This window comes from Fulmarus glacialis, unplaced genomic scaffold (genome assembly GCF_000690835.1).
Source record: "Fulmarus glacialis isolate BGI_N327 unplaced genomic scaffold, ASM69083v1 scaffold3361, whole genome shotgun sequence".
Lineage (NCBI taxonomy): Eukaryota > Metazoa > Chordata > Aves > Procellariiformes > Procellariidae > Fulmarus > Fulmarus glacialis.
Genome location: NW_009192001.1, coordinates 9,432 through 35,388, shown reverse-complemented (window position 1 = coordinate 35,388; position 25,957 = coordinate 9,432). Strand labels below are relative to the sequence as shown.

General features: G+C 44.9%; 1 protein-coding gene across 1 annotated transcript; it reads left to right on the top strand.

Annotated features, from left to right (window-relative positions):
* Positions 1-478: 478 nt before the first annotated feature.
* LOC104083399 (synaptotagmin-like protein 2) lies at positions 479-24,231 on the top strand. The gene is made up of 16 exons (XM_009586874.1): positions 479-579; positions 2,938-3,089; positions 7,957-8,050; positions 9,575-9,668; positions 9,843-9,936; positions 10,564-11,685; positions 13,024-13,122; positions 15,160-15,251; positions 15,698-15,799; positions 17,718-17,887; positions 18,703-18,805; positions 19,474-19,635; positions 20,379-20,457; positions 21,050-21,149; positions 22,148-22,353; positions 24,086-24,231. The coding sequence occupies exons 1-16, from the start codon at positions 479-481 to the stop codon at positions 24,229-24,231; spliced, it is 2,916 nt and encodes a 971-aa protein (XP_009585169.1).
* The last annotated feature ends 1,726 nt before the right edge of the window (positions 24,232-25,957 follow it).

Below are 25,957 nucleotides of genomic sequence, written 5' to 3'. Positions count from 1 at the left end.
GAATGCTTGAACTCCGCGGAGGCAGACTTCCCTGCTGAAGAAAGCGCATGCCAGAGGTGCTGGGGTTGCCGTTGGTGAGACGAGCTTTCGTGCCTGTTGAGGCAGCTAAGGCGGGCGGCGAGCTCGCTCCTTCCCGTGCTTGCCTGTTTGATTGACGTTGGCTTCCAAATTGCTGCGACTGTGCCTGAAGAAAAGCAAAGGAGCCTAATTTTGCTGAGAGAATTTTCCTGGCAGGGGAAGGCATGCAGTGCAGAGAAATGTGCCAGTGAAGAGCCTGGAAGTGCAAGTCCAGGTGCTAACGCAACTTCCACCCAAGCCATGCTGTTGTGAAGTCCTTTTTCTCCAGCCGCGTCTTGCTCAGCGCACCAGGGCAGGCTGCACAGGGGCTGCCCATGGCATTGCGGCAATCTGGGCTGGATTAATTCCTGGTGTGTCATTGCTTCAGCTGTCTGAAAAACTGAAGAAAATTGCAGGGAAGATGTTGGACTTGAGCTTCCTGACCGAGGAGGAGTATGAGAAGCTGATGAAGGTTCTGCAGAGAGATGCAGAGCTGAAGAAGAAAGATGGGGATCGCATCAGGTGAGAGAGCACGCAATAACAGCAGGATGTGAGCTTCCCCTGGGGGGATTTTTTTACTTCTTTTAGAAAGGAGAGAGTGTGTGTGTGTGCGTGCAACAAGGAGAGATGCAGGCTGCAGCAGTGCTGTCCCTTCTTGCTCAGATCCTGACGGATCTTTTCATTGTACCTCCTGCTTTCTCAACTATCCTGCTGTCGCTGTTATCTTCTCTCTGCAGGATTGCAGGGCTGGACTCTCCTTTTGAGTTAATCAGCAGCCCTCAGAGACGCCAAGGGCAATAATCCCTTTCCTGCTCTGGGGAGGAGGATGCTGATTTCTTGGTGTCAGAGGTCAGAGCAGGGGAGTAGCTGCTACCTTGTTTTCCTCACTCGGTAGCACAGAAATCCCGTAGAGTGTTTTAAAATGAGACTTTGCATCCCTGTCTCTGCTTTGTGTCCCTCCAGTGCTCTTTGAGGTGGGTGTGTATGCAGCATCCATAGTACAGACAGAGCAGGGCAGCGAGAGGCTACATGATCTGCCAAAGGTTTGCGGGCAGCCGTTTTAGAGCCAGGAATCGCTCTCAGTTCAGCTCACTTGCCACTGGCCATTCTGGAGCTCAGGTCTGGTTGATCGGGATTGCTTGTTGCTGCTGTCACTTTTGAAATACCAGCCATTAGACCATCTGGGTTGACAGTATGCACCAGGCTCAGGAAGCTGGCACCGAACTCTCCACGGCAAGAAACGAGTAGCTCAGTGAGTGTGGATGGCACTGTGCCAGTTTACCCCTGTTAAGGATGTGAGTCTTCAACTTGCTGTTGAGCCAGAAAAGAGTAAGCTCCATGTAGGAGGGATGCCCAAGGCTTGAAGGGGGAGTGGGTAGCTTTGCAGCAGGCTCCGGGGAGCATACGTGCCCTGGCCTCTGCTCAGGGGTGAGAGCTGGGGAGACTGAGAACTGGTGGTGGCACGCAAGCAGATTGGGCTTGAGGTGTATGTGTCTGCATGCACCTGTATCTCCCCTGAATTGAAACAACGTTTCAAAAAGGTTTTATCTTTTTTTTTTCTTCTTTTTTTTCTTTTTCTGAAATGCAGTAAAATTTCTGCTCTGCAGTGGAGGTTTGGGAAAAAGAGTGTTTGGGTTATTTCAGTTTTGTTTCACGTCTCTTTGGAAGCTGTTGCACAGAAGGCTTTAATTTGGGAGCAAAGTGAGCTAGATCCTAACTGGGGTGGTGCCAAGTGCCCCTTGCTGTCGGCGTGGCTACATGCAGTAAGACCTTTAGTGCAAGTGTGGACATGTTTGGCTCCAACACAGTCTGCCTTCTGGGGGAAATGAAGTCAATGGCATTACACTGAACTGGTGTCAACAAGATTAAAAGGTATTCCTACATATCCTCTGGCTCAGCACCTCGAGATCCTCATGGGGGAAGATGCAGCCCTGATCTAGATGGGAGCTCTGCAGCTCCCTGGCTGTCAGTCCTGCTGGGCCCCCCTGCAGAGGCTTGAGCCCGGTTATCCCGTTCCTGTTCCCTTCTGGCCTTTAGGTAGCCAAATGTGACCCTTCGAGGCTCCACAGTTATCTGGGGTTTTGCCCCTTCTTCCTGCTTTTCCTGCTGAGAATTGGACTGAGGTGGGAGTTTCCTCTGGCCTCTCAGGTCTCGCAGGGACCCTGAATTGTGGTGAGCTGTGGGAGGCAGTGCCAGCTGGAAGGCAGCTAATTCAGCAAGCTGTGGTGTAAAAACAAAATAACCGGAGGAGGGTTAAAAGTACAGGCTAGCAAGCACAGCACTGAGGGGTTTAGGTGCCAAAAAACAGCCCTGGGTGTGCCCGAGTGAGTTACATGAGGAGAAGCTGTGCTCAGGAAGGAGAACTAACTGTTTAAGTGCCAAAATTGGCATGGCAGGAGGAGCAGGGAGAGGTGCAGTGTCCGGGGAGAATGCTGCTGGGACAGGTTGGTCCCCTAAATAACATGGTTTATTTGCATGGTTTGCATCAGATTTGATCCAAAAGGCTTTGCCGCTCATAAAGAGATTAATAGATAAATAAAACGGAGAAGTGCAAGACCTGCAAACAGCCCCACCCCTTCCCAAACCCTCAGGGCTGCAAAGCAAATGGACAAATCTCCTTGCCAGGTGACTCTGATTTGATTTGTAAAATTTGGAAGAGGTGAAGACCTGTATTTACAAGGTGTTTTTCCCATTTCAGATAAAGAATAAATCAGCTTTTGTTTTAGTGCTGGTTTGGCCCTTGTGATTGCAGAGAATAATCTCTGGATACTTCGTAGTATCAGACAGGTGAACCGAATGGACAATTGTTATGAAGGTAGTTCAGGAGAAGTCGAAACCTTGGAGATCTTTTTGGTGTGTAATGTTCTCATTGACTTTCAGGCGGATACAAGGCTCCATCAAGGATGAAAAGAAGAAGAAGTTTGTGACAGGTGAATGGTTTTCGGAAGTGAAGGCAAAACGGTTTCAGGAAGACTTAGAGGGGCCAGATCTGCTTCGGGCATCGATTAGAAGGAAAAAAGGCAAACTAGAAAGTAAGTATGTTAGTGTGCATCTTAAGAAAACAAATTGATGGACCAGAAAAAAGTGGTCAAGTATGTACTGGAAGCCAGTTGGGGACCAGCCTTTGTGTTGGGATAAGGGGATTCTCAGCTAAGCTTTCAGTACTAGAAAAAAATACCTGATTATCAAAATCAGGGCCCAAAGAAAAAATTACAGTGTGGCAGAGGACTAAGGCAAAAGCTGTTTACCAGCTATGTGCAGTAAGTGCCTTTTCACCACTTCAGCTGCTTTCTTCCAAAATGTCTGTGTGTCAGAGGTGACTGGTATCATTTCTCGTCGTAGAAGCAACAAAGAAAAGGGGTGATGTAGGGCAATTTCTGGCATCAAACTGATATGTGTGGATCAAACACCCACCCAATTCCTAGAGGGGTCTGACAAAAACAGACAGCCGGCTGCTTTCACAGGCCTCCAGGGTGATGGGGTTCGTCACATCTCTGCAAAGGGATAGGGTGCCTCTCTTCTGGCAAGTATTTCCCCACTGTGAGAGGGCAATGATGGTCCGTGCCTAGCTTTCTACATGGGAATAATTCCAAGGCACAATGTGGTTTTCAAAGTAAAAAAGGCTTTGGGGCCAAGTCAGAATGGTATGCAGGCTGCTGTGCCATAGTGTAAAACAGATCAAATCAGATTTGTCGGCTCAGGACAGAGAATAGAAAAGATCAGCCCCGTGTGAAACGAGCAGGACTGGGCTTTGAGTCCCAGTGTAATGAGCCTGGAGCTGGCACTTCGTGCTGAACATTTGTGCAAAGCAGAACTGGGGGTGATTCACATCCAGACCTCAACTGAAGACAGGCCAACCGACTCCGCAGCAGGACGGTGGGACTGCAGCCCAGTCTCACATAACCTCCTTGATTATTTGTCAGGGTGAGTAATCACAGATACTCAGACATGAGTGGTGAGTTACTGGCTGCTGCTGCTCTGGGGAAGCCATAGCCCTGATAGACAGCTCTAAGCAAAGTCTTCCGTGGCCTCTTCCATAAGGACCCTATAACTTTTTGCAATAACGGCTACTCATAGGTAAAGGGTTATCTGTCCAAAACTCAAATGTCATCTCCACCAGTTCAGCCCTCTTTCCTGGGCCCAGTTCCTGCTGTGGGGTAGCAGCAATATAGATCACTTCTTTGTTTGATGGGCCTCGTTGGCCAGGATATCTCTGTAACATTAATTGCCTGAGCTTAGTATACCCCTCTTAGCTCCACATTACTTAGACACATTCTCAAAGCTAAACGCTGGCTAGGGACTTCACTAACCGAACGCCTCCTTTTCTTTTTGCTTTTTACTTATCCTTGACAACTCTCATAACTTAGCAGAGATTCACTGGAGCCTCTGATGCAGAACTGGCCCATCATATTTCATACAAAGTTGCTTTTATCCTTGGTATTAAGGATTCATGATGTCATTAAATTTACTATTTTATCATCCCTCCAGAATGCTAAAACATGTAAAACCTTTTCCAACTCGACAGAGTTGTTTGGCCATTTCTGCAGAGCATGTTCTGCTTCTTGAGGATGTGCATTTGTGCTTGCACCCTCTTTGCATGAAGAGACAGACGCTTCAGCAGCCCCTCTGCTGGGGCCCAGGTCAGACGAATGCTCCGGCATCTGCAGCCCAGCTAGCAGCCAGCAATGAATTGGATTCATCTGCCTTTTGCCTTGCCGGGGGCATCAGCACCCTTAGCTTGCAGCCATTTCAGGAAAGCAAAAATTAAGTACTGTTGGGTTTAGATTTACCTTCTACTGCTGATGTGCACGTATGAGATGTGGTCTCAGGTTATCATCTAAAATAATCTCCTTATTAATATAGCAGTAGTATGCAAGTTATGTCTTTGCATGTGAATTACATGACTAATGCTGTTTTAAAAAGGAAGAAGCAAATGTTACTAGATTACTGTAGTAGTTACATTTAGATTTAGCCCTCTTAATTTCTTTTTCAACTTTTTTTCTTCCCTTTCTTTCTCTTTTTCTATCCTCAGACTTATTTTGGTAAAGCATGGGTATAACGAGACTTTATTCCTTCCTCTTACTTTTCCCATTGCCATATTATGGCGCTGGTTGAGGAGCAAGATTCTGCAGCTAGTATTTTCACCTTGCTGTTGCTTATTGTGTGCTCAGCTCCTGCGGTGGTTACTGTATAGATTGGTCCCTTCACACGGGAGGGCAAGCACGTCTCTCACTGACTTGTCAGCAAGAGTATTGCGCTGGTGAGAGCAGCACTTGGCCTATCAGGGAACAAGGATGAAGCCCCTTTACAAATGGTTTGGCTGTGCAGCTCATGTTCAATCTGCAGTAGATGAGATAAGGACCTTTGCTTGCCATCTTGACACCTTTTTTTCTTCTTCTGGAAAGATCAGAGTCATTCACCTTCTGTCAGCTTTCAAGGTGACGAAGGGGTGCGTGTCCATTTAGCCAAATCAGTGTAACATGTTCATGACTCCAGGGCTGTTAATCCTGATTTAAGTCTTTGATGACTGTGTTACGGAGTGAAATGAGAAAATTTCTGCATGGAAAAGCCCCGCTGAGGTAATTGCTGGCATTCCCCTTGCACGGTAAACGGGCTGAGGAGGGGTGGAAATTCTTGCCTGCACAGGAAAATGCCCGGTGGCCTTTTCTGGAGGAGAGTTTTAACCTTCAGAAGGGAGGGTTGTGTGGATCCCTAAGGGTCTTCATAGTTCATATTGATTATAATAGAAAACACTAGTAATCGGCAGTAATATAAATCTACAAAATAGATAGATACCCTATATTTAAACTACAGCCTGCAGAGCAGCACAGATGGATGAATTTGGTGATAACTTCTCCTTGAGCTTGTGTGCAATGGATGAGAGCTAAAAATCATCTAGGACAAGAGACCATTTTATCCACCTGCCGAGGCAAGTCAGCCCCGATGGCACGGTTAGCTGTGCTTTCCCCAAGCGTTGAGTGTCTTTGTAAAGTGATAGGAAATGAGTAAAGCAGCAAAAGTGTTAGAGCAGGAGTGGCTGTATACATATGTATATGAATATATGTATGGACAAGTTAAACTGGTCAGGCCACTACTAATTTCTGTTGGAATTTGCTTCTTATTCTGTCTCATCCTAAAGTTAGCAAGGGCATTTTGCTTGTCTTGATGGATTATAATGTAGTAATAACCTGTTTGTGGTTATAGAAGCCAGGTATAGATGTGTCAGTGGCTGAGCCATTTTGAAGGGCAGTGATTTGGACGGGAGGAAGCGAACACCTCCTGTTGCCTCTGCCGGCCGGGAGGGGGGAGCTCTGTCTGTGGGGGAAGTGTCAGTGAAAACCAAATATGATGCAATGCCTTTGGAAGTGGAAGTGAGGTGAGAAATGAATGCAGTCATTGGTTGTCAAGGTCTTTTCAACCATGACAGGCAGAGGGAAAACGTGGGAGCTCTGTGTTTGGTTCCTCTACTTCCAGAACAGCTACCTGCTGTCATCTCCCTCCCTTGGGTCTGGGGCAGAAGAGAAGGACGTGGCTCACTGTATAAATAAACGCTTCTTAGCCTGCCTTCCCGTGCCTGCACGTGACGTGGCCTGCCAGCCATGCCACAGCTTGTCTCTCCCAAAATGATGTTCAGTGATGCTTTTTGCACATCAACGTTTACATGGACAAAATGCAGTCCCTTTCTCAGAAACGTTCTTACACAACCAGACTCCTGTCTTCCAGCAGGAGCGACTCCCCGACTTCCCACTGCTGCGGAAACCACGGGGCCACCCAGCTGCCATCTCATGCATCTGCCAGACGCGTGGTCCTAACACAGACAGCCCAGAGCAATGCTTGCCGTGGTCCCCTGCACCACAGGGCCAGGTGCTGGGCGGGGAGGAAGAGTTGGGACTGCAGCATTCTGCTCCATGGGCATGCACAGGCAAGGGGGAATGAAGCTCCGTCTTGGGATATCCCTGTTATCCGCGGGCTGGCAGTGCTGATGCTGGATGGCACCACACGGGCAGCACCAGCGTGACATTGATAGCACAGCCCATCCGTAGGACTGATCTGCTCTTGGGCTTAGTGCAGTTTTCTAACCAGATAACAAGTGAGGCTATATTATTTATTGTCACATCTGAAACCTTTGAGCCTCTGATTCTATTGTATTGTGTAATGAAATATATCCTAAAGAGATTTGGCAGTTTTTATAACAGGTAGATTTACTCTTTAAAATAGACCTAGCTGCATGTGAATAAATATGTGCGGATCTTGTTGACCAGACTAAGCTTAGTTTTTCATTGCTGTTTGAGAATTTAATCCTTTTGGTTTTGCAGTAGCAAGAAAGCCTGTTTGCCAGCAAAACGTCTAATGCGACTTCATACCCTGTCAGGCTGCTGTAAAGGTTACTGTCTTCTATTGTTTTTTCTTTAGGGTCTTCGAGAGCTTAGAAGACATAGCTGAGCCTTGTGCCAGTAAAAATAACAGGGATCTCCTCATTAACTGTATTGGCCTCCTCCTTTGTTTGCCAAGATCGGATGACTTTGAGTCAAAACAGGAAATGGCTGAATTTAAATCCTGGATCGGATTAACTTTATTGACAGCTGCGGCAGTGTCCTGCGAAGGTTTCCAGTGATGCAACAGCTCCTGGCGCGAATCAGGCATTAGGCAGCTCGCTTTGGCATCTCGGACCCGTGGGGCCTGGAGGTGCCTTTGCTGCGTGGGGAGCGTGGGCAACACTGCCCCAGGGCCCCCCCATCTGCGGGGGCAGCAGGCAGAGCCCCCCATCAGCCATCTCCTGTTAAATCCACAGGGTCTATGCTATGGGACTCATTTAACAAGCCTTTCCCCAAATAAACCACACTGACCATTACAAGTTTAAATAAATGTCATTTCTCAATTGTCTCTGTTATATTACAGATGAGGTCAACGAGCGCATCCAGACAGGTCTGGAAGGCAAAGCTGCCCCGAGTCCTGCCTTCCCCGAGCACGCTGCTGGCGCAGGAGAGGAGAGGTAACTGCCGCTGCTCCTGCAATGCTCTGGCTGCTGCTCTTACTTCTAATGAAAATTGAATGCTACCTGTTAAATCCCGGTCTTTAACTGAGTTTCCAAGACTCAGTAATAGCTTATATAGGATATTTTAAAAATCCTTTTTCCAGGAATTGTCCGAATATCAATCCTCCCCTAATAACTGAGTGCTAATGTGCTTATCCCAGAAAGGTCTTTTCCTGCATGATTTGATAAGGGGTCAGTAAAATGGAAGCTGTCTCTAATGTCAGGATATTCTGGTTAGTTTTTCAAAGTAATGATGGTTTTATTTGTTTAGTTTTTGCCATGGAGCAACACTAACAAAATGAACTGTTGGAGGAAACTGCTCATTTCCTGCTGGTGCCAACCTCTGTGTCCAGTGCTCAGCACTCTCCATAAAGGCTTGGTAGGATTTCACGTTGTGCTGAGTGAGCAGAAACACCCACTAAAAGCACTCCAACGAGCAAATCAGTGACCTCACTCAATATTCGTGGACTATGGAGAAGCAATTAAAATATTCACATATTCATTTATTGTTGCTCCCTTCTCATTCACATTTTCTTGTCAGCAGAATGAGGAATTGTTGTTCACAGGTGGCAATTGCTCCAGTTAAATATTAAATATGGGCCTTGACACTTCCAAACCTCTTGTAGCTGATCATTGGGTGTTGCTTTATGAAGGATCCAGTCAACAAGCCCGAGATGCTCCTGCTTTACCAGCACAGCAATGGTACTAATGGGGTTTTTTTGGGTTGATTAAATCCTGAAAAGCTTGCTTTGTTTTTCTGATTCAACCCTAAGCACAAAGCATTGTCATCTGAAATCTCACCAGCTTGACTGCTCTTCTCCATCTAGAGTAGCCACCACTAGACACTCCCAAAGATGGTAGAAACAGTCAAGTAAACTGCCTGTGATATGTGTTTCTTCCATTTATTTACCAGGAGTTAGTAATTAACTTACATTTCAAGCATGAAGATTTATATCCTGTACTATAGTTTTGCCCTAACTATTGTTGTCATAATCATTCCTGAAGTTTCTAAATCCTCCATCAATCTGGTTATGCCTTTGTCCTGCACTGGGATGTGTGGCCTGTTCCTTCCTGGGCCATAGCATGGAAATGGATCTCCCTCCTGCATGGCTCTTGGGCTCTTCTGGCACTGCTGCTTCCTGTGTTTTTCCTTACGGTTTTCTCCCAGAAGGGGAAAGTCTGAATACACCTAGAAGTTAACACCATTGTTTTTATTGAGCAAGTTCTGTACTCACTGCAGTGGGAGACTCATCCTTACTCCAAGTGCAGGCCATTTAACATGTTCCCCAGTCCTTCCAAGCAGTAACGGAGAAAATAAATGAAGGCGCCAGCTCTGGGCAGCCTTGTATTGGGCTCGGTCAGTAGATAAAAGTTGCAAAGTAGTTGAGCAGAATTGAGATGATGTTGAAGACTTCTTGATCACCCTAACAGGCACATCACTACCACTGATCTCCTTGCTCAGGCGTTTCTCCTCTCCCACAGATCCAGCACACCTGCTCTTGATACCGCAGAGGAGCATAAAATCTTGCCAAAACCGAAGCCGAGACTTTCTGTCCTGCTGTCTGCATCACACAAGGTAGTATAGGCACAGCTTCTGCACTTTGTTTCATTATTCCTTGGACCTTCACACAGTCTGTACCTGCTGGCAGGGGCTCCACAGACTGCCTGCCCTGGTGTCTGTGCTCAAATAAAATACATTTTTCCAGTCTTGCCAGTTTATATACACTGATAGGGTTTGTTTTCCATTCAGAGATCCAGTATACACGATGTCTCTTCTTCAGAGAGTGACACTGGAACAAGTCCATTTGTGGCTGCAACAAACAGCTTGCATTTGTCTAGAAAAGGTAAGGTTTTTGTTCAGTGAGCCATTGGCGTTTTTGTTATTCAACATTAAACACCAAGAGACAAGATGCTTTTTTTGTGAGTGTACAAATAAATAACAAAGAATATGTCTTACCTTGGCATGTAAGAATGGGCTGCCAACATTTGTATGAATTATGCCCAAGGCAGCAGGGACCAAGAAAAAAAAAATCCAATGACTAAAACTTCTCCGGGCTCTCAGTACATTTTAAACTGAGTGCTTGGCTCACAACTCCTTAACCCACAGATCCAAGTTACCTTCTCCTTCCTGCCTTGAATGTATAGTGTATTTTTGGTACACAGCAAATAACCAGTAGGAGAGCTGTCAAACTGAAAGCAAAGCTGCAAACAAATCCCCAACTCACAGCAACAATTTAGAGCTCGGTGGATTCTTGCCACATCCTGTTGCAGAGAGAAGGGCTGGAGTTTTGAAGGCTTTCTTCAGATGGAAGGAGGCTTGCTAGAGTCTCAAAATGGGGAAGAATTAGGATCATATTGCTGGTTTCCGGAAACTCCCTCTGGCTTCCCTTTGAGAAGCTGCAGCCCAAACCTTCCAGGGAAATAGGATGTGATGTGGGGGGACAAGCTGTGAGTGTTTGTTGTCGTTGTAGGTCATGGAGTATCTGCATTGCCCAGCAAGCTTTCAGAGGATGCTGTGCCTCAGCCCAGCAGTGCAGCTGGAGGAGAAGCTGTTGATGGGGCCACTGGCACCACAGCAGGGGCAAAAACTCCACCTGAAGAAATTTACGCTCCCAGCAAGATACCAGTTAAGAGGAAACCAAGCAGAACCTTCCCCAGATCTGAGCAGTTTGTGAATCATGTGGGGCCAGCAGAGAACAGCCTCGCAAATAGAAAGCTGCTGGCAAGCCCCAAACCACTGACCACACCGGGGGAAAACAGCCAGGCTGGGAAGCAAGGCGTGAACTATACAATCTCATCAATGAGTAACAAAGAGGAGGATATCGGCCTTGATCGTGAACACTTCAAGAACTTGAAGAACTTCTGGGAGAAGGGAGCAGACTCTGTGACAGTGGGAAACGTGCCAGAGGACCCGAGCTGGGTGGAGGCAGACGGTAGGCAGTTCAAGCTGTGCCGCTTGCTCTCTGTGCAATCTGGGCAAGGCCAGAACAGCGAAGAAAAACCTGGCATCTTCACCAAAACAAGAACCCCCTACAAAAGGACAATAACCTTGTCTTCTAGCGAGGAAGAACCAACCTATGTAGCCCCTGCAAGGAAGGGCTCGGTTTCCGTCATTCCTAGATCTACATACGCCAAGAGCAAAGGTAGCCTGGTTACAAGAAATAACTCGCTGAGTGAAAGCAACGGGAAGCTGCCGGTGCCAGAGGAAGAGAAGGCGGCACAGCGCTGCTCGAAGAAATCCAGATTGCCTGGGCGAGCGCCTTCCATCAAAATCGAGTCGCCTACCAAAGAAGTGTCTGGCAGCACGTTTGAGCCAGAGACGCCTACAGACGAGTTTATCGTGGCAGAAGAGTGCAAGCACACAGCGAATTCCCTGGCGAGCAGGGTGGAGATACTGATCGAGCCTGTGCTTACAGATGGTGAAAACGATGATGAGAAAGAGGCAAGATTTGATTTGGGCGCTAATGACAACATGGAAATAAATGGAGAGCTACCTGAGGAAAAAACGTGTGAGCCTTCAGACAAGCAAACACCCGGTGAACCAGCCAGAGAGAGAGAAGCCGTTCAGGGAACGGACTCAGCTGTTTACTCAGGTACTGAGGGCTGTAACCGCACCCTGTGAAACCCCAATAGAGAGTCATCCCTAAGCTGTTTTCTTCCCTAGCCCTTCTGCATTTTGCACATTTTCTTCATTTGTCCATTTATCCTATATTGCAATTTGTGCAGAGATAGCATGTGTGGAATGTGTTTAGCAAACAGCTCTGGAAACAAATTTTGTGTAGTGCGGTGCAAGTGTAAAAGGGGGCAGTGCCATGTTCCCTTGCCTTCCTCCCCGCTACCAGCCCTCCTGCCTTACCTGCAAGCACCTCAGCTCCGGACAGCCTCCATTTCTTTAGCGCTACCTACAACAAGTCACAGGAACTTACTTTATTTCACTCACTGGGAAGACTGTACTTTCTTCAAATGTGGGGCTGGAGGAATTCTTTGTGGTGGTAGGGATAAGTCTGACACAAATAGAAGAAATAAAGCGTGAAGCAAAATGTTTAATAAATACATGGGCTGTTAGGCTACCTTGATATAGCCACTGGCTGTCAGTGTTTAAATGACATTTTGGGTCTTTTGGGAAACCACAAGTGAATTTGGATATTAAACTGCAATCAAAGTGGACTGAACAAGGAGTCTGATCTTTCTGGGTTCTGATACCATCTTCTCAACCATGATGGTGTCAACGATAAAGTATCACCACTTTATCGGTCTCTCTCTGGGTTTGATGGGCTTTTGTAGTGACTGTTAATATGAGCAAAAGTTATTGTTAACTGGACTTCCTTTTACATGTGGGCTCTGATTGCCCACAGCTCTGCTGTCTGCCAAGCAAAGACCTAGGAAGAGAGAGCTCACTATGCTCTTTTTCCAAATTTCCAATCCTCATGTACCTCGGTAAGACCTATTTGAGAGGATTTTCCATACACTCATCTGATCTTGATTTTTAACTGTGTCATTTCTTGGCTTATTTCCTACCTCTTATAACATTTCTATGAAAATCCTGAGTTGCACTTCAGGTAAACATAAATATTTCCTTTCTATACCAGATCATTCTTATATTTCTCAGGTTTTATGCCTTATTATTACATTCATTTCAGGATGATATTAGCAGATGGCTGTGTTTCACTGGAAGCTCTTTGCAAGTGCTGGTCTGTTCTAGGGACTGGGTTAAACTAGTGTTTACATTTCCCATCATAGTGTGAAGAGTTTTTTTCAGGGAGAGATTAAAGCACACTGATGATTTGAAAGCAGCCCTGTGTAACGTAACTGCAGTGTGCTCTAAGCAGAGTGAACAAGCCAGGAGAGACACACACACATGTACTTGTTGACACAGTGCTCATTTGTGTTTATTTATTTACCATGTTGATTTGGCTTTTCATGTATTCCAGAGGAAGATGGGGATCATTCTCCTGCTGCTCAGGCATTGGCCCGAGCAAATAGCATTAATCTTGCAAAGAGCATGGTGAACATTTACACAACCACAGAGAGTGAGTAATATCTTTCTTTCTCCTTTTTGGTTTACATTCCCTGAAGGTAATATATTATGCCCGAGTTCTGCATCCATGGTGCTTCTGTCCATGTACCAGGCAAGGAAAATGACATATTGTTTCATCATCAAATTAGAGAGCTTACAGTGCCTAAAATTTAATTCAGAGCCAGGAAATTGCAGCTAGATTGATGATATGTTACTCAGTGTCTTCAGCAAAAAACACAAGGGCTTCAAAGAGTTGGCAAGAACCTTGTACCTGTCTCTCCTCTTCCCCCACCGAGTACTGTGGGAGCTGCATGGCAGCCTGCACAGTGGATTAATCAGAGGTGCCAGAGCTTGCATCCAGCGGGCGAGTCGTGCCGCAGACTCCTGTCACACACTTACAGGGCTTGCAGTGCCCAGCCTGGGCCTCTCACCTCACCCAGAGCAGACCCCGCTTGCTGGCCTCATCTCCTCAGCTACCAGCTGGCACATACTTTATGGTGGCAGTTTCTGTCTGAGAAACCAAAACAAGCTAAGGAGAAGGCATCCAAGAAAGCAGCAGCAAACCTGAAGAAGCGCATGGCCAAGAAACCTGTCTGTGCCACCAAGAAGCCCAAAAAAGCAGCAACCAAGGAAGGGGGCCTGAATGAAGGCAGCAGCAGCCTTTGTGGCCAAGAAAGCCAATAAAAGTCCCCAAAAGGTGAAAACTGGCAAGCCCAAGAGGACAGCTAAGAGCTTGCCTAAAAGCAAAGTGGTAAGGCCAAGGCTGCCAGGACTGAGGTGAGAAGGCTGGGAAGGCGATGCCCAAGGAAGGGTAAAGCCGCTTAGAGGAAACGATCAAGCCTGTTTAAGTAAGCCCGACCCCTGGTCATGGGAGGGAGGAGGGTCCCCTTCGGGGCTGTGTCGAAGGCAGCCTGCGGGTGGGACGCGCTGCATCGCCCTGTGACTCGTGACATTGCCCTCCGGCAGCCTCGTGCCAAGTGCATGCCCCGACCTATGGTGCAGCAACGTATGTCATACAGCACGGTGGCTTGAAGCTTCAGGCCCTGCATGCATCGCTGTTCAGTGACATGATTTTCACACAGGCAGCCAAGATTTTAGCCTCCCCTTATTAAAGCTTATTTAGAGCCACAGACTTCATCCTCAGAAACCCTCCTCTTACTTGTTTGCGGTATAACAAGTAGTCTGTGGAGAGGGCTAGATTTAATGCTTTGCACGTGTTTGGAAATAAAAATAGTAAATATCAAATGCATGGTAAGTCATATAAAAGGTAAATCATATAAAAAGAAAATGCCAAAGAAGCTCTTGGGCATTTTGAGCACTGAAGAATGTATCATCATGGCTAACATGCTAAACAAGTGTGTGTATGTGCATGCATGTTTATGCACATATATCTTCTAAAAACAAGTTCTTCTGGGATGAAGATAGTCATCTTCAAGGGAGTTATTGAGAAAAGATAAAGATAGAACAAATAGGTTTTATTTAGACATTTAAGCAGTCCAGTAACCATCTTTCTAAGTTGAGATGAAGCTTTCTCACTTTTTTCTTGTAGATATCAGGCTATTGCCCACCTCTTTGTCTAGCAGAGTGTTTGAGAGGTGTATGCAAGGGTGAAATTACAGGTATAAATATTTTACAGCTCTTTTGTACAGGGCAATATGTTACGAGATGAAAATGTGAGCATGTTTGGTTTCTTTGACAAGGAGGCAGTGTGTGGTTTTAGTCTAAATTAAATCTACGCAGAGAAAGTGGTGCAAACAAGATACGCATCCTTAGGCTAATAAGAGAATTAAATTGCCACTAGAGGGAGTTTGCACACTCCCACACGTTGAACAAAAACACACTGAATATCGCTTTAAGATGTTAGATAGCAGTTTATGTCTTGGGGAGGGTCAGCTTCAATGGCAGACACAGATGGGGCAAGTGGGTGGTACTCTGGTGCCTCCCACAAGCTTTTCCTCCTTCCTTGTGCCCTTAAACAAAAAGGTGACTTTCTTAAATTTTCCTGACTCTGACAAGATATCTTGATGCCTTTTTTTGTTTGTACCTGCAGCATACAATAAACCTCATTTGATACCCCATCAGTTTCTTGAACCTGAAAGAGTCAAAGAGCTGAGCAGATCCTCTCCTCTCCTGTTGTCTGAGGTAGGCTAGATGCCAGAAATGGCTGGAATAATGTTCTCAGCATCCCCTGAATGGCAGTCGGTTTCATGAGAGTGTTTCTCCTGGACACTGACAGTACTTGCTTTAGAGCATGCCTTGGTTATGTCATAAATAAATGAGAAAAGCCTTAAGAAAAAAGCCCCCCAAAACTGAGACCAACCCTTCTATCCTGGAGGAGTTTTAGTGTTTCCCTCTGTCTCAAACCACACTGTTCCGTGCCCTTCCCAAGAGCTCTGTTTGGAGGCAGTTAATGATGACGTTCGCTGCCGGTCAGAGGGAATGCCTCAGGGGAGACTCCTTGCGCTCTCCTCCACTCTCCTAACCTGATCGCTGCTTAATGGGACGCTGCTGAGCTATTGGTTTTTCTCTGTACTGTTGCAAAGTGCTCATACAGCAGAGCTTAAATATGCTTGTTATTTTCTGAGCAGACTGAATCAGACACGGCTTCGGAAATCAGCTTCCAGTTTAACAAGCACAAAAAGACGCCTAGCATTGGCAGCCACTCGTCCGACATGGCATCTGTCTCCTCGGTAGGTATTTAACGCGTACATCTTGCTAGATAGGGTTTCTCAGTCGGATGCAGTGACACTGCATTTAGGCTGATACTGATGATGTGGCCTCTGGAGTATCCTGTTGGTTTCTGCATGGTACGTTATTAAAAGAATGGTGACAATTAATTACTTACTTGCGTTAAAGGAGTGTCTCCAGGTACCATCTCAAATTAGAGACCCACTGGGTCATTGTTAGACAAATTCACAGTAAGCAATAGCCCCCACTCCGGAGTGCGGATGCTCTGAAGCCTAGCAGTGTGCAGGAGAGAGGGGGTGGCCTTTTTCTGGGTGGGGAGATGAGGCACACAGCTATTAAGTGACATGTTTGTGGTCCAGCTCTGAGAGAGCTGGGACTGCAGACGGGTGCCCTCTGCAAGCTCATGCTTCACTTTATCAGCAAATTTGAGGGAACTCGGAGTTGGACAGCAAAAGTGTGATGTAGAGCTTCAGCTTCTAAGGAAAGCTGAAAAGGCTTGAGTGTGTTTTGTTGAGCATTTTTAAAAGATTCCTTAGAGACAGTGTTTTGTGGGGGGCTGTTTAGAAGTGCTTGAATTTGCTGTATTACTGTTATAGGTATCTCCAAGGTGTGTATGTGAGATTTAAAGAACATATGTGAAGCAAAGCTGTAGGGAGAGGTCATGAATGTAGATAAATATGTTAAAAAAACCCTTGAACTTTGGGGCACATGAGTCCTTCTCCTAGTCTGGTGAGTCTGGGAGCCATAAATGAGCCTTTTGTGTCCAAGTCATCCAGGTGTTCTTGAAAATGTCGCTCAGGATTCTCTGCTGGGGTGAATATCCTGATGGGATGGCAAATGCAGCTCCAGGGACTGAGAGGAGATGTTTAGCAGGTTCTTGTAGATTATAATAGAATGGCATTCAGAACCAAAGGAAGTAGGGGAAGACAGAGAAGAATTGGGTGAATTACTAGGAAAGTTTTTTCATAAATGTTCATGACTGTACCACAGAAAAGTGCCAAGAGGGTTAATTATTTGCTTTGTAAACAGCATTAGCTTTTATGTTATCCCATCAAGAATCACGAGTGATTGGTGCAATAGAAAATTCTCTCATCTTTCTAGAGCTGTGTTTTGTTTCTGGTTCATCACTTTCTACCAGTGAAAGTCAAAGCCTTGAAAAAAGAACCCCAAGGCCTAGCGGCAAATGCAGTTTGTTCTGGGAAAGCAAGTGACTCTTGAGTGCCTAGCTCCAAGATTTATACCTGTGGAAACGTCATTGTGCTGTGCCATTGTGGCAAGTAGATGCACAGGCTGTCTCTGGTGGGACAGTGGCTCTTCAGTTCAGGGGTTCTATCTCTGTTTTGTACAGCTCCATGCACATTGTGAGCAAGCAACAAGATAGTAACAGTTTTTCCTATATTTATAGTCTGATATGGTACTTACTAGCCTATTTTAAAAATTGATTGACAATTGCGTGACTATATTTACCAGAAATAATAAGTTTATATACAGGTAGTTCAAGTTCTTGTAGTATATTTCTTTCTTAGTGATGATACTGGGTCAGGATAGCAGCTGTTTATACTGTAAACATGGGGAAAGGGAAGAGTCTTGTGTGGCCCCGCAGTAATATTTGACTCTGTTTCCCAAAGTTTTGGGATTTAGGGGTGAAAAATCTTCTGCCTTTATTGAGCATTCAGGAGAATAGTGCTTCTAAGTCCTGGTCTAGGATAGCACATCCTTGTGAGACCCTTATTCAGGTTCCCCAGCCCTTGCTTGTTTGAGCACAGCTGCAGATATGTACCATTTCTGTGTCAAGGACACAATACTACACAAGAACAGAAATTGCAGATTATTTCTCTGGGAATGCACTTTTCAGCCTATCGTCTTTGTCCAGAAACCAAGTCAGGAGGGTGCCTATTTCATTGCTCTTCCACCTGGCAGGTGAGTGGCAGTGTGCTCAGTGTCTACAGCGGCGATTTTGGGAGTGTGGATGCCCAAGGTACCGTGGAGTTTGCTTTAGACTATGATGAGAAGAACCGGGAGTTCCAGGTTCATGTGTCCCAGTGCAAGGACTTGGCTGTCGTGGATGAGAAGAAAGGCAGATCAGACCCGTGAGTGACACTTTTGTGCCTTGTGACTTCTACATTGCTGAATTTTGTGTTCTGGAGGATTTTTTTCTTATGTTTTCTCTTTTTAAATATCATGGTTTCTTCCTTCGTTCAGATTTCTGGTGCATGCTTACTGCTGGGCCTTTCCTAGCTGATGGTTCTGGAGCCATTGGCATCAGTAAATATGTTGCCACAGACTTGAATTTGAACAGATTGAGAAAGCTTTGATCACTACAAAGACAGTTCCTGTTATCACTGGAATATGTTCTCCTTGCATCCATGTGAACCTTGATCTCCCCATGGTGAATACACTTTGGTAGTAATTCCAGTGGTGCAGACACATATCTATATGAAAAGAAAGTCCGTAAAGAAGTGCTGTTAGGGGCACAATGGTAGTTGTACAGAGGTTAGTGATCTCTAGTTTGAAAAGTGATGAAAAGGAGCTTGGGTTTGAACCGTGAGAGAGAGACTTAAAGACATTCCACCTCTTTCCTCCTCTCCATTCAATTTCACCCTGATTTTGAATGCACAGAGATGCTATAGTTATGGGCATTTCAGAAAGTGGATATATGGCCTTGCTGGCTTCCCATATTGTCTAGACAGCTGCCTGTTCTGAATGTTGGTGGCATTCACCCATCTCCAGTAAGATTTGTAACTTCACATGCAAACCAAGTTAATATCCTAGTAGGTGTCTTAGTTAGGTTTGCCTTCAAAGAGTCAACTCCAGGTTGGACATGTCACCATTCACAAGTGTTGCCCGTTTATTAGAGCTTGGCAATACGGAAAAATATCCAGCTAGAGTTCGTTTTCTTTTCCAGGTATGTTAAAACTTACCTGCTTCCAGACAAAGCTAGAATGGGTAAGAGGAAAACTTCAGTGAAGAAGAGGACAGTGAATCCCATTTACAATGAGGTGTTACGGGTAAGAACAAATATATGCTCTGAAAACCTGTGTTGTAGCAGGCACCCATACCACGTCAGGTCTGGAAAGATCCTGCCTTCAGGTCTGGAAAGATCCTGCCTTCTTGGCCAGGCTTCTTCACCTGCCTCCTGCCAATGCTGCATTGCTCTTCCCTTGTGTTTGTGAGGGCAGAGATGTTAAAGGTTTTTCTGCATCCATCTGTGTGGCACCCAAGATTTCTCTGTCAAAACCGCACAGTGATCTTTGGATGAGATAGGGACCTGCAGCCTGTGCTGTGTTCAGACAGAGCAAGGAGTGTTCTTCCCTTCCCTGGCGCACAGTCATGAGGCGTGGGACTAGTAAGAAAGGTCTTCGTTACTCATCAAAGCATAGAGGATTATTTAACAATGTCCGGGCCTGTGTTAATAATTCTTGAAAGAATATTGGTTTTGCCCTGTGACGAACGGAGTGCTAGGTTTCCCTGTGCTCAGCAGAAAAGCTTTGTCAGGGTGGTATTATTGCTGCAGGACTAAAAAAAGAGATGTTCAGAGCGAGGCCAGTCCATTAGTGCATGGGTACAGTGGGTCTGAGTGTCTCGGAGCTTATTCAAGCTTTTGAGTAGTTTATTTCCGGTTGTGAAAGAAACAGAAGAAAAATTTGAACAACCTGACTTCTCTTTCTTCCTCTAGTATAAAATAGAGAAAATGGTATTGCTGATCCAAAAATTAAATCTCTCTGTTTGGCACAATGATCCACTGGGACGTAACAGTTTCTTGGGAGAGATTGAAGTAGACTTGGCCAGCTGGGACTGGAGCAACAGGAAACTCAACTGGTACCCGCTGAAGCCCCGAGTAAGTGCATTTCAGCTGCAATCCCACTTTCTAGCCCAACCCTGAAGCTTTTAGGAGTGGCAGAAGTCCTTCCTAACTCCTCTGAGGTCTTTGGGTGGTGTGGTGGAGCAGAACAACCTGAATTGTACCTAGGGAAGCGCAGTAAAACACCCACAAGCCCTGGACACGTTAGTGCAGTATTCAGTGCTCTGAACACAGGCCTCCTCAGGTCTTATTTGGTGACTGATCTGTAGGGACGCTTTCATAAATGTGATCTGACACTAATCAACAGAAACTCTGACATGACTTTGCCTCTTTCTCTACTCACATAAAGACCATCCCTTAAAAATAGACAGCAGAGTACTTGGTGATGCAATTGAACATGCCTTGAGAGGTAAATATTTAGGTGCCACTTTTTGTAAAGCCTGTACAGCTTCCTGCATGCTTCTGGTTTCAGAAGTCTGATTTGAGATCCCTTTTCACAAAATAAAGGACATTTGTCTTTCAGAACTAAGATGCTTAATTATGTCCAGCTGCACAGGTCTGGAAGGGCAGCCTTGCTCTGAATCCTCAGGCTTTTGATTCTAAGGGACTGAGCTTGAGAACAAGGGCACAAAGAAAGGAGCTGCCCTGAGAATGGGCTGCCCCAGCCATGCAAAATCAGAGTTTGTCCATTTGTGCCTCTCCATTGAATTCAAAAGCTGTTTGCCTTGCTATGTTTACACAATTCCTCATTTAGTCAATCATAACTCTTTCTGTTTCAGAGCCTTTCTGCTGTTAATGGTGTGGATCATCGAGGAGTGATGAGTTTGTCTATTAAGTATGTCCCTCCAGGAAGCCTAGGTAAAATGTGTTTCATGCATTAAGAAGTATTGCCCGTATGTAGACATGCAACTTGCAATGCCTCATCTGTTTAAGGGCTGGTTAAAGAGTAATCTCATTAGAGCAAGATCTTAGAGATCAGCACAAAGGCACAACCACAGTGCTTGATAGCCCTATCTGCAGCCTACGTCTGATTTTCACGTCTGGATTTATTGGGAAAGTGTTGGGGAGAGAGGAAGGGCTCAACGACCTCAAACTCATCAGCTGTTATGAGCACTGTGGGCACTGTAGGGTGCTGTGATGTGGTAGCAGCAACACACAGCCCCTCCTACTGCGGGGCAGGCACAACGTTGGGTTTGCCCAGCAGTTCCTTCTCCTTCCCTGTTTCAAAGCAGCACCAGCACATTGTGTCAGGAGCCCTCTGCAACTGCAAGTGTGACGGGGCTGGTAGTAGTCCTGTGGCACCCTGGCAGAGGGGTGCAGAGCTCGCGAGGGAGTGCATACGCAGAGAAGTCACGTTGTTGCTCCCTCAGGTCCCTGGAGAGGAAGCCTGTCATTTTGCTAGCTATTGTGAGGGCTGGCGTGACAGTTTCTCTCTTCTCCTAAATCGCAGGTCCCAAGAATCCTCCCTCTGGCGAAGTTCATATTTGGGTCAAAGACGTCAAGGACCTGCTGCAGTTGCGTCCTTCTGGAGTTGACTCCTTCGTGAAATGGTACGTGCATGAGCATGGTATTGGCTTTGATTCTGGGTCTGTTCCTCCACAAAGCAGTATGTTTTCTTCTCTTTTCTCAGGCACACCTAGTTGTGCCTCCATGCTGTAAAGCCTTCATGTTGCATTGGGCTCTGTAGGAGAGAATTGCCCTTGTTATTCACTTGTGACCAAATTAGGAAAATCCTTACTGTGATAAAGCTCTTGGTCGGTCACTGTCTGTGCCTCACTCAGTGACTTGCCTCAATAACATCTGAGTTAGCGGAATACTTGGGCCCTGCACCTCAGCCCAGTGCGGTCACATGAAGTTGTGAATTTTGCCTTGATACGGGCTTGCATGCAAAGTTTGGGAATTTGTTAGGGACTTGCCAGAACTGACATGTAGACAGTTGGATCCTGCTTTAACCTTCTCCATAGTATATAGTATGTGCATGTTTTCTGCAGCCTGCAACATCAGTTCTGCCTGTTATATGGGAGAAGGTTCTGCAAATATTCCAGAAAATTAAAAATCTTTTAAGGGGATTGTAAGATTTTTTCAGTGCTTTGAAGTGCTCACCATGTTTTTTGTGTATTTTAAATCCTTACAGAGTTCTCCTGCAGAAAGGTTTGCTGCTCAAGAAGCCTAACTGATCATTTTGAAATGCCCTTTTAGGCATCTAAGTGAAAAAAATTTATGAAAATAGAACTATGTGAAAGTAATGTTCATTTTTTAATGTAAAGTGTCAGTTTGCAAAAAAAATTTGCCAAAAGCAGGAAATTTTAAGCAAGTACCCTTCTTTCTGAAAATGTTTGCTTTTAAAATGGATTTTCTTGGCAAAAAAAAAAGTTTTATCCAGGAATTATGAACATTTCCCATTAAATCTACAGAAATTTCTTATTTTGAGACCCAATTCCTCCTTTCTTCAGAACTGAGGCTTGTTTAGACTGAGGAACTTTGTAGGAACAATTCAAATCTCAGGTGATATTCAATACTATATGCTGTATTTTTTCTCCTTTCAAAGCTATGTGCTTCCAGACACCAGTAAGAAGAGTTACCAAAAGACCCGAGTCATAAAAAGAGACACAAACCCGGTTTTCAATCACACTATTGTATATGATGGCTTTCATACAGAGGATCTAAAGGATGCTTGTGTTGAACTGACTGTATGGGATCACGAAAAACTTACCAACCATTTCCTTGGAGGAATCAGGCTGGGCCTCGGGACAGGTAAGTGATTTCCTCTACATTAAATGAGTACTGTTACCATATTGCTGAGCCACCAGATATAACAGGAAGTTTCAGAGCATTTTTCTATTGGGGAGAAACCAGGGATGGGGAGTTTCAGTAACTGGTGAGAGTCTTGATACTTGCACTGTCTTGGATGGAAGGGGCCCTGGTACCATGATAGCAACCCTCTATTCCCACATTTTCTGCCAACGTCAGCTCTGAGGACTGGGAAAACTCAGGAATCTCCTTGGATCCATTAGAGAGTTTTTTTATACAGGAAAACAGGCTGCATTACGAATCAACATTATATTGCTGCTCCTACCAGGGAAGAGCGCTCAGAGATGAACTTGAGTGCCATGTGGGACAGCACCACCTGGTGACTCTGTCCACATCACCTCTTCCCTTGAAATGCTTTAGTAGCAGGAATAATTAATATTTGAAAAACAGGGCAAGCTACACTAGTTGATCTGGTAGATAATCAGTACTGAGAGTACATCAGCTGGAGTTAAATCGCAAATCGGAAGAATGGAGTTGTCTGGGTGTAGACTAAGGTGTTAGTGTTGGTTTTTTGTTTTCTTTTTATTTAGTGCTGAAAGACCTCAGCAGGGGTGCCATTTGCTCCACGGGGAGACAGTCACTGTCTCTGGGAGTTGATGGCGTGAGATTCCAGTTCAGAGAAGGACTTAGACCTGTGCTTAGCTGGAAGTGTTTTACTTCAATGGGGTTACTCATCCTTGAAGTTAGGAAAATTCCAATATTTTTAAGCCACAGTTGTAAAGAGCAGATGGATCCATCTCCCATTGTCCAGCTGTCCAGCATCAAGGTTTGTCCCTCTCTAAACATCCTATCCTAGCTTTCAGTGTACCCCATACCTAGGCTTTGACAGATAGCATGTTCATCTTTGTATTTTTGTAAGTGGGATATCTAAGGGTTTCTAAACTATTTACAGTTAAGCAAGAAGGCTCTCTGAAAGATGAAAGGCAAACAGAAGATTTCAGAATGTTGCAATAAAGGATAACTATTCCTTGAGAGTATCAGGAAAAGGCTCATAGTAGCTGGAAGGTCTGCCTTGCAGGTGTACATATGTTTATTGGATTTGCTTGTGTGTTCTCTGTTTTCAGTCTCTAACATGTCACCGGGAGGGTTGTGAACTATCCAGTGGGAAGGGGCAATAAGAATAAGCTCACAAGCAAGATACAAAAATACCAACCCCAAGCTAAGCTGTGATCCAAATTTAGACCTTTATCTCTTTGTCAAGTGGTTGGCATGTGAAAATTTGGTTGAATAATCGACTTGGAATTAATGTACACACTTTTCCGCTATCGTATGTTTGATTCCTATATAAATGAAGTGTAGAGCAAGAGAATTTTGACAAATACCCCACCCTGTCCACAAGAAAATCTTTTAAGGGGAAAACCAAACCTTTTAGACCTTCTTTACCACTCCGAAAGATGCAGAAAGGGCTTGAGCCCAATATTCTTGTCCTTGGCAGGTTATGTTTAGGATTCTTGCGTTTTATGGCTTTTACATTGACTTCATTCTGCACTCTGGTGTAAAATGGAGGTCATTAGCAGAAGAACAGGAGGTGTTTAGGGTGCAACTTGCTGAGGGGAAGTCAGCACCTTTTATGCTAAGACACTGCCTACAACAGTTACATCCCATTGAGTATTTTTGCATGGAGTAGAAACTCTTTGTGTAGCTCCCAACGTTGTAGTTTTCTTGTTCTTCGCAGGTTTGAGCTATGGCATCTCTGTGGACTGGATGGACTCCACGCAAGAGGAGGTTGCCTTTTGGCAGGAGATGATGTTGGCTGCCAATGAATGGATTGAGGGATTGCTGCCACTGCGCTCACTGGCAGGGAGGAAAAAATTGAAATAACCTACCGTTCGTGCCATAGAAAGGCTGAATGTGTTCATTAGAATTAGGGAACTTCCTGCACGGAGGTGATAGAGACCATCCACAGGGCTGGCAAGTGTCAGGTTACTAAGGCAATTGATGGACAGCACTTTGGAGTGTTAAATGTTAAGTACTAACTCCCTGACAGAGGACATGGAAGATGCCAAACTGATGCTATACTTGATTTTGTCCAAGAAGAAACTTCATTTGCCTTTTTATTTAATCATTTATATTCAGTATCTTTGAATTCCATTAAGCTCTGGGAACACTGGCGGAAGGAGAAGGAGATATAGATACTTTTATTCTTTTACTTGTGCCATTTTTTTTTTCTGTGCAGAGATGTAGTTGTACTAAAGCAGCAGCAAGGTATTATTGATATTCCCCTGCAAGTGGTACACTTTGTACTTGATGTAGAATTGCTCCAAGTCACCAGCAGCACAGTCTGAGAATGGGAGCTTTGCATTTGTCGCTGGTGATAACATGTCTCTAACGTGAGGAAAACTGAGATCCAAGGTGAGTCTAAGGAAAGAGAGGACTATTTGAAGCAGAAAATGAAGCAACTGGAGGAAGATAACAATGAGGAATTCAATAGATTAATTTCTTTCTGCTTTAATATGAGAGAAGTGATGGTCCTGCAGCTAGTGGGATTTTGCAACCAGGGGCTGTTGTCCTAGCTTTCCCACAGGCTTCCTCAGTGACCTCAGGCAAGTTTCTCTATGAAAAGACAGTTTCAGTGCAATATAAACTAAAGTGCTTGCCCAAGTGTAAAATATGGTTACATTGCTAATGGGCCTAATCGCACCTTTGAAATGCTTTGTGTGCAAAACATTTCAATATGAAATAATGATGTAGGAAACAGTCTCGTGTTAGACTGGCACAATGGGTCAGGAAAGAAAGGTCAAAACCACACTGGAACGCAGGAGATGTTGGGAGCCGGTGAAAGAGGTAAGTAGGGAGTGAACGAATGTGAAGGGTAGCTGCAGAGCTACAGTTGCCTGGGGTGGTCTCCTGCCTCTGGTCTGCCTTTCACCTGATGCCTGTCAGCCAGTTGTCCGTGGCTGGAATTTCCTTTTTGCCAGTAGCTTGCAAGAACTTTGCATCTGGCACATTGACCGTGGCAGAGTGGCGTTGTGAATGCATTTTGAAATGCAGCTTTGTAATTTCTATTTTGGATGTACATATTGTGATTAAATAGAATGTATTCCTGTAGTCATCAACTGGTCTCCTTGTACCTGTTTTTAGCATGGTCTGAGTAATGAAAAAGCAAGCAAAAGAGGTGTTAAATTTTGTCATGTCAAAATGAACCATTTTTGCCCAAGGGCAAGTGAAATGTCATGGAGAGATATTTTTCTGTACCTATCCTACTCTAGATTTTGGCTCCGTGAATATTTTGATATTCTTCTTTAATGTGTTGATTTATTTAACTCAAGCTCAGCGTAAATTTTCAGCTTAGCAAAGATGGTTGTAAATAAATGAATGGGAAAATGTACACTTAAAATAACATGAAATGAAATATTTTTCATTAAATGAAGACATTTGGGAGATAATGAGCAGCTTTGATGGGAAAAAATAAAGAAGGAAGATGGTTTTGCAACTGGAAAAAGATAATGCTTGAAAATGTACCAGTCATAGTACTGAAAGCACTAAGAGAGTCCGTAGAGCAACAGAATTAAGTAACAACTGTCTAATGAAGGACCTGATGATATAA